Source organism: Nomascus leucogenys, chromosome 15, assembly GCF_006542625.1.
Source record: "Nomascus leucogenys isolate Asia chromosome 15, Asia_NLE_v1, whole genome shotgun sequence".
NCBI lineage: Eukaryota > Metazoa > Chordata > Mammalia > Primates > Hylobatidae > Nomascus > Nomascus leucogenys.
In genome coordinates this window covers 69,055,442-69,066,747 of record NC_044395.1, presented here as the reverse complement: position 1 = coordinate 69,066,747, position 11,306 = coordinate 69,055,442, and the positions used below count along the sequence as shown (strand labels likewise).

General features: G+C 56.5%; 1 protein-coding gene across 2 annotated transcripts in view; it reads left to right on the top strand.

Annotated features, from left to right (window-relative positions):
* The first annotated feature begins 1,327 nt into the window (after positions 1-1,327).
* The window catches only part of LMO1 (LIM domain only 1), a 44,333-nt gene continuing 34,354 nt past the window's right edge, over positions 1,328-11,306 (top strand). Inside the window, exons 1-2 of one of the 2 annotated variants that reach the window (XM_030829704.1) lie at positions 1,328-1,382; positions 6,185-6,444. In XM_030829704.1, the coding sequence (XP_030685564.1) occupies positions 6,420-6,444 (25 nt within the window). In that variant the 5' untranslated portion in view covers positions 1,328-1,382; positions 6,185-6,419. Of the gene's footprint in view, positions 1,383-5,900; positions 6,445-11,306 lie in introns of those variants that run through there. The other variant, XM_003254903.2, reaches the window with a different exon arrangement.

Genomic DNA, 11,306 nt, shown 5'->3' with positions numbered 1-11,306 from the left:
TACCCTCTGTGTCCTGCCTCTGTGGGCTCTCTCACTGGCTCTCTCAATAGATTTCCTGGGAGGTAAAATGTGGAGAAGTTTATCAACCACAGGCACACCCTCGGTACAGCCTTGAGACAGGAGGTGAAGAACTAGGTCTAGGGTGGGTGGAGTTGGGGGTTCCTGGGCACAAGGGTGGGGTGGGGAGGGTTCTGGGATAAAAGTTGAGAGTGGGGGCGGTATTGAGAGGGGCAGTGAGATGGCAAAGTGGGTGGTGGTGGGAACCTGGGGTTTATAACTGGGGGAGAGCAAAGCCCAGTCGAGGCCTGAACAGGTGACCGGGTGGAGAACACTGTGGCCCAGCCTGGGTCCAGAGTCACCACCGCCTCCTGATCCTCTCGGATTTCTCCTCTGTGATCTGCACTTTCCCCCGTGGGGCTGAGAATGCCGCGGGGAATGGGTGGGCAATAATGAAAAAAGAAAGGGGATGGGGCGCCTGCCACGGTAGCCACGGAGTCACATTCACAAAGTCACACACAGAAGCACTCTCGCGATCTCATACACATTCCCGTGCCGGGTCCCAGTCCGGTCCCACAGTCCACAGACCCCGAGTCACGCCCAGCCTGGAGCACTCATTCAGAATCACAGGCACGGAGCCCACACTCCCACCCGCACACACCCACCCGCAATCGCACGTGTCCCACCCCCACCCTTGTCTTGAGCTCACACAGTGGCTCACCACCCCACACAGCCCTCACTCTGGCATGCGGACACACACACACACACAGCCCCTCACAGGCACACACTCTGGCTGTGCTTTTGTGTTTTGTCAGAATTAATGAGAAAAGTTCCCGTGCCCTGCGGGTAATTAGTGTCCTTGGAGTTAAATAAGCTAATGGCGGGCACCTCTGGCCCAAGCAATTATGTTTGTGTATTGAATAATTGATTCAAAGGGGGGGGAAGGGCCGCTAATCAGATCTGAGCATAATGAATTGATTTAATTAACAGGGGAATCTGAGGGGCCCTGGGAAATGCAGCCTTCACTCTGCTGAGGCGAGCGCGGCCGGCACGGAGGAAGGACGCGCGCGCGGCTCAGGCTCCGGCTGCGGCCCGGCCCGGGCAGCTGCTGCTAGCGAGGCTCCCGCGATCCCGGCCTTGCCGTCTCGCCCCCGCGCCCGCCCCCCAGTCCCTCCTCCTGCGCTCCCTGCCCGCGGGGCTGCGCTCAGGACTCCGGTCCGTCTGCCCCCGTCGGCGGCCGCGGCTCTCGGGACTCGGCGCCCGCGCGGGGCCGGCGGGAGCAGCGCAGGCGGCCGGCGGCGGGAGTCGGAGCCACGCGCCCCTCCGTATCCTCGGCGCTAGTCCGGCTGGAGCCGCCGGGACCATGGTGTTGGACCAGGAGGACGGTAGGTGCCCGGTGCGCGGTGCTGGTGCCCGGGGGCACGCGGGGCGCGGGGCGGAGACTGCGGCGCTGGCCCTGCGGAGTCCACCCTGCTAGCGGCGGCAGCGCCCTCAGCACCCGCGGGCCGCCTCCGGCTGATGGGTGGCTTCCCGGAAGCGCGGCGGCTGATGTGTGCGCCGGTGCCGGAGTCGGCGGTGCCAGGCTCAGCGCCCGGGCTTCGGCGGCGGGATTAGGAAGTCTCCCGGTCCCAACGAGGCCGCCAGCCCTGCGCGCTCCGGCCGGGAACTTTCTCACGGACTCTTGCCGCCTTGCGGGCATCCGGAGCGCCTCTGCGACCCGCACCGCGGGCTTCCCGGCAGTGCCCACTGCCAGCCAGTCTCCCAGCCTCTCTGGGTGTCTGCACGTTCCCCTTCCGCACCCTACTGCGGAACGGATCCCCGCAGGGTGGTGGGGGTGCCCACAGATCCTGCAGGTGCAGGGCTGAGGGTGCCATCAAACCAGCACTGTCTCTGAGGTCTGGCACTCCGTAGCTGCGGGATGGGTGACATTGCCCCCGCCCCTGGCGGGGCTGGGGAGGGAGCTGCCATCAGTTCACCCAGCCTGGCATGTTGGGAGGCGCCACGCTGGCTGGGGTAGGTGGGTGGGCCATCTAGTCCACAATATCAGGTCCAACTAGAGGCGGTTTTACCTTGAAGCTAATGAAGTTTAGGGTCCTTCAGGTTCCTTCAGCTGCCAGGTCCTTGGTGGTAATTTGGTATTAGTAGTCTTGCAGTCCTTTTCTTAAAGAGCCCCATGCCCAAACTACAGTAAGCTTTGGACCTCACAAAATTTCCATCCATCCCTGGGTCCAACTCCTACCCTTTCCACTGCCAGTCTCTTGGAAGAACTCACAGCTCTGGCTGACCCAGAGACCATCCGCCCAGGCTGGGACAATCCCTTAGTGCCTGAAGGATCAAGTGCTGGGGCAGGAGGCTGGAAGGTTTGGGGTTGAGAGGCAACTTCTGGGCTGCAGGGAAAGGGTCTGGCTGCCTGGCCTTCCTCTCTGGCCCGGCTAGTCCCTTGACCCACCCTACCACCACTCACTATAGTGATCAGCTGTCCTTGTTTGCTCAGGACGATCTCAATTTTAGTAGTGAACATCCTGCATCCTAGGAAACCCTTGAGTCACAAGGCAAACTTGGACAGTTGGTCAGTGCACACCCACAATCTTCTCAGGGCTGTGGTGCAGGGGTAGGGGAGATTTCTTTGCTATGGTATAGATTTGGCTTAGGCCTCCACAAGGCCTAACAATCTATAACTGCAGCTTGCCAGAAAGCCTGTCCAGGCTCTCCAGAAACCAAAAGAGGAAAAGACTGTGCACTTCTTCACTCCAGCGGGTTGCAAATTCCTGTGCACTGGCTGCTTTTGTGTAAGTAGGGGGAAGGGAAGGGCATCTGAACGTGGTCAGCAGGCATCCTGATTGCACTGTGAAATCTGTAGGTTTACTCTGTCCTGTCAACTGTGGTGGCCACAGAGAAGGGGCCCTCATCACCCCAGTACCTCTCTGAGCATCACCTGTGTGGCTAGCTTGTAACTCCATCTTGGAGGCAGCTGCATTGGGTTGGGAGCAGGCCCTCTAGCTGAGGCATATCTGACAGTCTCCACCAAAGAGTTCTGGAATATCTAGTCTGCCTGGGCCCTCAGGCCCTGGGTCCCACTATCTCCCACCCCCACTCCTAATGCAGGAACTCTTCCTCAGGACTTTCCTGCCAGGTGGAGGGGCAAATTGCTGGGACCTGCCCAGATATTTGTAAGACAGCCAGTAGCACCCACTTTCTCCTCAAACTAACCTTGGGGATTGATAGCTGTCTTCTCCCTGCCATTCCCAGAGGCATTTCAAGGGCATTTTGGAGCACTCTTGGCTTGTCGAAGTGAGAGTACATGCTCATCACCTGTGGAATGTGTTGGGTGAAAACTACCTCCCCCAGCCCCAGGGGATCTGAGGATTCCACTCTGGTGCTGTGGGCGTGTCCCTCGACCTAGAAGCAGCTTGGGTGGGGTGAGCATGGCGGGGAGGGGGGGGCGAGTATGGGGGTGGGAGTTACTTGCTTGCCCAGTGAGTGGAGAGAGGCCATCAGATGGGATGAGTGATATTCCTATCTGCCTCTGTCAACCCAGCAAGCCCCTTCCTGGCTGGAAGCTCAAGCCACCCAAACCCTCCAAGACTTGCTGTGAAGGTTCCTCTTCAGATCAGTTTGGGAGCACCATGCTCACAGCTGGGGGTGCAGAAAGAGCCACCTGTGGGCACACACAGCACCAGTCCCCTGCTGGCATGCCCAACCTGCTTCTGCAGCCTATTGCTCAGCACCCCAGGCCTGCTCCAGTCCCTGGGTTTGGGGCACAGGGCCCTGACTCCCCAGAGGGATGCCAGTCATGTGGCTGCCAATTAGGTACCTTGGAGGCTGAGGTGAGCTGGTATTCAGACAAACTCGTGGACAAGAGAGTGGAAGAGTGGCCACAGCTAGCCCAGTCCTGGTTTGTGGGTCAGGGCCAGCCCCTGAAAGTGAGGAGAAGCTGCCCCTGGAGGTCAGTAGTAAGGCTGCATGCAGCCTTACTGTGCCTCCAGTAGCAGAGGTTTCTACGGCAAGAAGCTGCCCCTTGCCAGCCTGTCAGGCCCTGTGCTTGCTACACTGTCTAGCCCCCAGCTCTGGCGGGTGTGAGGGGCTGGCACCAAATATGCCGGTGTTAGCGGTGCCAAAGCCTCCCTCAGACCCTGAGGGCATGGGTCTGGCAGCAGTGGCAGGGGAGAGATCAAGCTCACAGTCCTGAGGCATGGTGAGTCTGGGCAAAATGATATATTTAACATCAAATATACTCAAGGACTATTAGGATTAAGTATTCAAGATGAAGGGGAAAGTGAAACCCTCTGAGCTGCAGATGAGGCATCTCATTAGAAGCAGCGCTTTTCTGTTTTCTCGAAGCCTGACTTCCCTGCCTAGCAGAGAGGAAGATGGCTGCAGCCCCCTGCTCCCCACCCCTGTCAAGCATTGGGGCCTCCTAGGGTTTAAGGGGTAAGACCTAGCCTCCAGGTCTCCTTCAAACCAGATAATCTCCCCCCATCCCCCTGCACTTTCTGGAGTGCCACAGTTTAAAAAGCACATTAACATGCATTCGCTCATCTGACCCCCACAGCAACCATAGATACAGGAAGAGTAGGTCTCCCACTTCACAACCAAGGAAACTGAGGCCCAGATAGAGAAAGAGACTTGCTAAGGTCCACTGTTGGTAATTGGCAGAGATGAGATAGAATCCCAACTGGTGGCCCTTCAGCCCCTTTCTCTTTCCCTGGTCTAGTCCTCAGAAGTGATTGCCAGGATCAAGCCTCCAACACATCTGTCTGGAGCCCTCCTTGGGCTGAAGAAAAATCATTATTTCTATCCCACCCTAGAACTCTGTACTGTCTAGGCAAAGAAAAAAGACTTGGGATTTAAAAGTAGGTGGCCTTCCGGCCAGGCTCATGCCTGTAATCCCAGCACTGTGGGAGGCTGAGGTGGGTGGATCACGAGGTCAGGAGTTCGAGACCAGCCTGGCCAATATGGTGAAACCCCGTCCCTACTAAAAAATACAAAAATTAGCTGGGCGTGGTGGTGTGTGCCTGTAATCCCAGCTACTCGGAAGGCTGAGGCAGAAGAATCACTGGAACCTGGGAGGTGGAGGTTGCAGTGAGCCGAGATCACACCACTGCACTCCAGCCTGGGCAACAGAGCAAGACTCCATCTTAAAAAAAAAAAAAAAAGACAGAAAGGAAAGAAAAAAAGTAGGTGGGTAGGTGGCCTTCCTAGGGTAGGCAGCCAGAACATCAGCCCCAGGATTCTGGGGAGAAGCAGGGTCCAGGAGAAGGGATGGGCACTGTCTGTTTTCCTGCCTTATGAGTTACAGAGCAAGAATCGTCAACTCCATAATAGCAGCAGGAATCTTTGTTTTGTTCAGTGCTGTATCCCCAGTGCCTTAGAACTGTGCTTGGCACATAATATATGCTCAGTAAATATTTGTAGAATGAGAAAAGCTTTCAAGGCCATGCCTGGGCTTGCTTCGAGAGAAGTTGAGATAAGCTCTCCCACTCCATGGAGTCAGGATGCTTTTGGGGGTGCTGCTGGGGTCAGGAGTAGTGCTGTAAGACTCAGGGTAGGATCGTTTGTGCCCTGAAGAGGGTTAACTTTGCCAAACAATCCGGGAAGCAACAAGAAACCCCGGGCAGAGCTGGCAGGAAGGAAAAGGATGTGATCAGAGAAATATTGCTCTAAGGAAGAGACAAAAATCAAGGCTGAGGGCCTGGGAGTAACAGATGGGGTGCGTCCTCCAGACAAACATTGAAGACCACGACCCTGGGATTGGAGCAGAGACGCTCACCGAGCTGGGACCTAGAGGCCTCCAGGTGGCGCTGCGGAGCCGGGCAGCCGTGCGTCTCCACTCCCCATTAACCCGGGAGGGAGGGGGCCTCGGGAAATGTGTGCATTTATTCAGTAGCAGGAGTGCAAACCTCATACATTGAGGGAGAAAGGCAGCGGGAGACGGCCGCGAGATTCCCCCATCTCTTTGAATATAATTTTAGATTGAGATTCAGATTAAATCCGAGGGGAAAACACTTTATGAGGCTGAAAGCTGTGTCGTTGCCGAGACAGGGTTATAAGCTATCAAATGCAATTACATTAAGACAGATTATACTGGGCAAATTGTGCCATTTAGAAGGTGAGAATCAAAGAAACGGCTCTGATCCTCTTTCCCCCCTTCTCTCTCCCTCTCCCTCTCTCTCTCTCTAAATTGCAGTTCGTAGTTCCTTGCAATTCTGAGGCACAAAAGTAGGTGAGACTGCTTTTGTATCTGCGAAGTGCTTCACTCCTGAATGTAATTCTAGCTGAGTGCAATCTAGGTTAAGAGCCGGACAAGCGGGTAATTAGAGCCCGCTAGCTGCCCGAGGACCGGCCGCCCCGCCGAAACGCGCCCCGAGTCGGCGCCCTTCTCCCGGCCGAGCCTAGCTGCGGCTGGACACGGAGCGCCCGAGATGATGGTGCTGGACAAGGAGGACGGTAGGTGGCGGGCCGGGGTCTCGACGCCCCTCACCCCCTCGACCCCCGCCGCGGCGCGCAGGCACACACACGCGGGGACACGGGCGCACACCTGCTGGGCTGTGCGGGGATTACGGGGCGGACGGCGAGCTTGGGGCCGGGGCTGGGGCTGGGGGAAGCACCGGGGAACAGCCGGACGGAACTTGCGGGGGGGGGAGGTGGGCGAGCCCCGGGCTGCACGCGCCCCAGGCCGCACGCCCCCCGGGTCCCGGCCGCGAGCCGAGGAGCTACGCACGGGCCGTGTGCTGCGCCGCGGGGCCGCGCGGAGGCTCCGGTCCCCTGCGATCTCGGCGCCGCGGAGGTTCGCTTTGAGCATTTCGTCTCTGCGGCTGCTGCTCTCACCGCAGCCATCACCCTCGCGCCTGCCGCCGCGTAACCCGAGAGGCGCCGAGCGCCGAGCAAATCAGCGGCTTCGGGGAGAATCGGGCTCCAGAGCTCGGGGCAAGCGGGAGCGCGGGAGGACTGCGCGAGCGCCAGGGTGCCCGGCAGGCGAGGGGAAGGCGGGTTGGACCCTCCAGGGGACATCTCCATGAGCGTGACTCGGTGAGAAAGAGAGCCGCCTCTTGTGCTGGCCCGCTAACTCCCTGTCTCTCTGAGCGCGGAGGCGGGAGTTTGGCCCAGAGGAAGAAAGTGTCCCGCTGCCGGCCAGTAGCACTCGTGCGGGAGCGGCCTGCGAGAGTGGCACGGACCTTCTGTGGTCGAGCCTCAGTGCGTCCTAGAAAACTGCAGGGCACGGGAAAGGTCGGAACAGAGGAGCCCATGGCTGCTGGAAGCCACTAGCAGGTGGCCCCATAGACCCCAAAGCCTTCCTGGCGGGGAGTGCCCTTCAGTTAAGTGTCCTAGAAGGCTGGGGATCCCAGCCCCCTTCTGGGGAAAGCCAAGTGGGTGCCCTAAGATGAGTCCCCAGGGTCAGGAGAGAAGCAGTACCTTGGCTGTCCCAGGACCTCCTGCCCTGTAGGTGAGGCCTGTGTGTTGGTGTTGTAGGGGCATTTGTATGTGACTGTTGGTGCCTACGCTGCCACCGGCCGTTCTGCCATTGGTGAGGTACTGAAAGGGTAGGTTTGCTTTGAGTCAGCGGGAATCCTCTTAAAGTGATTGTAGTGGCCATCCTCTGCCCTTCCACTCAGGAGTCTCTGCTGGGCCCGAGCCCTCTGCCCCTGGGGCAGCGTTGTTATTGATGTGGCCAGTTGGTGAAAATGCAAAGGTAAGTGACTTGCTCAGGGTCACACAGGATGTTCGCATTGCTGCTGCCAGGTGCCGATGCCCCCAGGCTGCTACTGCCTTCTGAGACATCCAGCAGGGAGGGGGAATTTGAAGTATCTGGCCTGGGGGTGGCATCTAGGAGGCCCTGTCGCTCTCAGTATGCGTGTAGGAGGAGAGAGGATGGGGGGAATCTCAGTGCTTCTGGGCTAGCTGGGGTGGGACATCATCTTCAGTATGTCTTCTCTATTCACGGACCCCTCCCCTGGAGCCCCACGTAGGCCATTGGAGAACTTCATATAGAATGAAAAGGAGAAGAAGGGGTCTGGGGTCAGGCCAGACAGGGAGGGAGGAGACCTTGATTTAGTGCCTGTCATCACGAACTCCCCGTGTTCACCTTCCCTCTTGGTAAAAATGAAGGGGTTGGAGAAGCAGGGGAGAAGGTATTTCCTTGGTACCTGGAGATACTGTCACTATGGGGAGCATGCAAGGTTCATCTTTAGCAGAGGTTATTTGGCATACTTGGCTCCCCAGGCCCAAGCCAGGAATCCAGAAGACTCGGGCCCTGTACATGGGAGGCCTCAGGCCAGGGAGATTGGTCTCATGCCAACAAGATGACACCCCCTACCTGCACCCAGGATCTTGCTCTGCCCAGGCACCTCATGATGCCTCTGGCTCTGAGATAATACAAAGGGTTTCAGATGAGCCTTGAGTGGGAATGGATTTCTGGAGGTCATTTTAGCCAGCTCCCTGCCTCCAAATTGCAGTGTACCTCAAGCACCCCGGGCAGATGTTTCTTCTGGTTTCTGCTAGATCTGTGGAAGAGAGCTCCAGATGCCCCTCCATCCCCAGCCTGTCCAGTCTAAACAATATGTTGCCCACTACCATGGAGCTGCTGGGCTCTGGGGTCCATTACAGCACAAGCACAGCCACTGGGGTCCTAAGCAGCCACCTATTCTTGTCCTACCCAGCCTATAGCTGTCTTTCAAAAGCAACCTTTCTGCTCATGCATCTGCACTCCACTCCCCAATAAGAGGAGTCTGGCCTCCCCTAGTTCCAGGAAACCTTGAAGATGGCACCTTCAACTGGGGGAGGGAGAAAGGTTCTGGATCCACTCATCTGCTCCTCCAAACCAACCACCTAACTTCTTCCTGAACACCTCTGCCCTCTCAGCAGGTGGCTATCTGAACTGGGTGGTAGCATTCCCCCACCCCCCAGGTCCCCCAAAGGGTGTGTTCCCTGCATACAGCACCTTTTGTCTGGCTGCAGCAGGGACTCAGGGATGCTATTAACCACCCCCAATGCCTTTTCTCCACCTGACGGCATCTTGTCAGGAGAGGCTGGGGCTCCTCTGGTTGAAGTCGGGTCTGCCAGCTGCCGAGGACCAAAGCTCCTGCTCGGCTGGGCTGCAGGGCTTTCATGTTGCACTTCTGAAAGATAATAAAATATCAATCGTTTTGCCGTAGCAACGGGTTTAAGAGACTTTCTGAAGTATTGAATCGTCAGAAAAAAAATTTTTTTTGCTTTTAAGCACAGTGCATTATTAATAAAGTAATCCATTAGGTTGAGCAGTGAAGGGTCACCACAGACACGGAAAGATCTGTTTTGCAAATGGTTAAACTTCGGGTTTTAAGATTAATTGCTTTCATTTGGATGCTTGCTCTTGGCCTAACCATCTCCACTTTACTGGAACTCAGGGTCCGGGCTTTCTAAATGCTGCTGGTTCTGCCTGTCAGCGAAAGGGAGCTGAGCTCCAACTTTCCCGGAGAAACAGCCCTTCTTCCCCTGGCACCTGCGGCTTGGGCTGGCACCAGGCAGTGGCTTTTTGGGAGGGTTAAAGTCCCAGGGGAGCAAAGAGAGCTACAGCTCTGAACGCTACCCAAGTCAAATGAGCCCCTGGGCTGTTCGAGAAGAGAACTTTGAGTAGGAGCAGACAGCAGAGAGTCTGAGAGGGCCCAAGAACAGTGAGAGCTTTGGTCTGTGGGGGACTGGGCAGGAGAGGATGCTGGGATGCTCTCAGGTGCACACAGGAGAAGGGCAGGGCTGGGTATAAACGGCCTTTGCAAAGGCCCAGCAGGAAGGCGGGGATGACCACAGGAAGCAGCAGGCGGGTTGTGGAACTAAACACCAGACATGATTCCTAGAGCATTTTTAATAAGTAAAAATGCCCAAGAGAGTGAAGCTGGACTGAGGAGGACCAGACAGTGGAGTCTTCAATTGTTAATAACTGCTAGGAGCACAAACTCCACAGCTGACTCAGTTAATCCACCAGAGCCGGCACATGGCTATGCTTGGGTACGAACCAGCCCTTGCTGGGCCACCAGTAGGATTTCCTAGGATAGACCCTTATGTTCTAGACCACAGAGAGTCCCAGGGGCCTCTCCTGGCAGAGTGTGCTCACGACCGTCCCAACCCTGGAGAAGGAGGCAGGCCCTGATGCTGTTCCATGCCAGAGACCCCAGCCCATCAGTAGGAAGGCGGAGCCAAGTGGACACTGCTGCCTGCTGAGGCCTGGTAAAGGCCTTGTGAGTCTGGCAGGGTGGGGACCAAATTGTGCACTTGCCCAGTGCCTAGAAGCAGGGGAGCAGGAGGGTTACCATCTGCATCTACCATAACCAGCCCCGGCGGCAGCCCTCCTTTCTGCTGGGAATGAGGCATCACATCCTGAGCTGCACATACAGCCGCTTCCCCCTCCTGCCCAAACTTAGCCAGGCAGAGTGTCTGTAAAGATGGGTAGCCCCTTCACACACACACACACACACACACACACGAGCCAGGCAGAGTGTCTGTAAAGATGGGTAACCCCTTCACACACACACACACACACACACACACATACACACACACACACACGAGCCTTGGGTGAAGAAGCAGGTGCTTCTGTCTCTTCCCTGCTCTTCCATTCATTTGCACACACAGAGAAGCACTAAGAGGGGACAGGGAAACAACATAAATTGGTCTGTCGTCCAGAATCCATGTCTCACTAATGTACCCAGATTAACTCAACTGTAAATTGTCTCCTTGGATGGCGGTGTCTTGCTAAAAGTTTCCCATATGATTCATGATTTGGATTGCTTTTAACGGCTATTGGCTAAGCAAGCCGGTGACTGTACAAGGTGATGCAATTGGCATTAGCGAGGGGAGGCACGGGAGCGTGTAATGCAGTCAATACTGCATTAACTACTGATGCCCAATTACAGGGAGCAGGAGAGAGCCTTTCAGGAGCATTAGGACTGGGGGAAGCTGAGATCACTGGCCGCTGCTCGCCTAAAAGCTTCACCCTTTGGATGCCGGGGCTCAGTGCTGGCATGACCACTCACTTGGCCTCTGTGGCTGTGGGAACTGTCTTTTTCTCTTGCTGTCTGTTTCTGAATATGCCCCTCAAAGATGCCTTTAGCACATGAAAATATATGTTTTCCTAGAGCTGGGACCTGCCTCTCATCCCCTCCTGAGAATTGATTCCTTACCCCCACCCTGTGTCATCCTGTGTCTCAGAGTCAAACCAGGCAGCTGCCCCATGAGCTTCCATTTAAGGAACTTCACAGCAGGCCCGATTTATGGGCAGGACCAAGAAGAGGTCTATTTTGGTCTCTCACCCTTGGAACAGATGGATGATTGCCAGT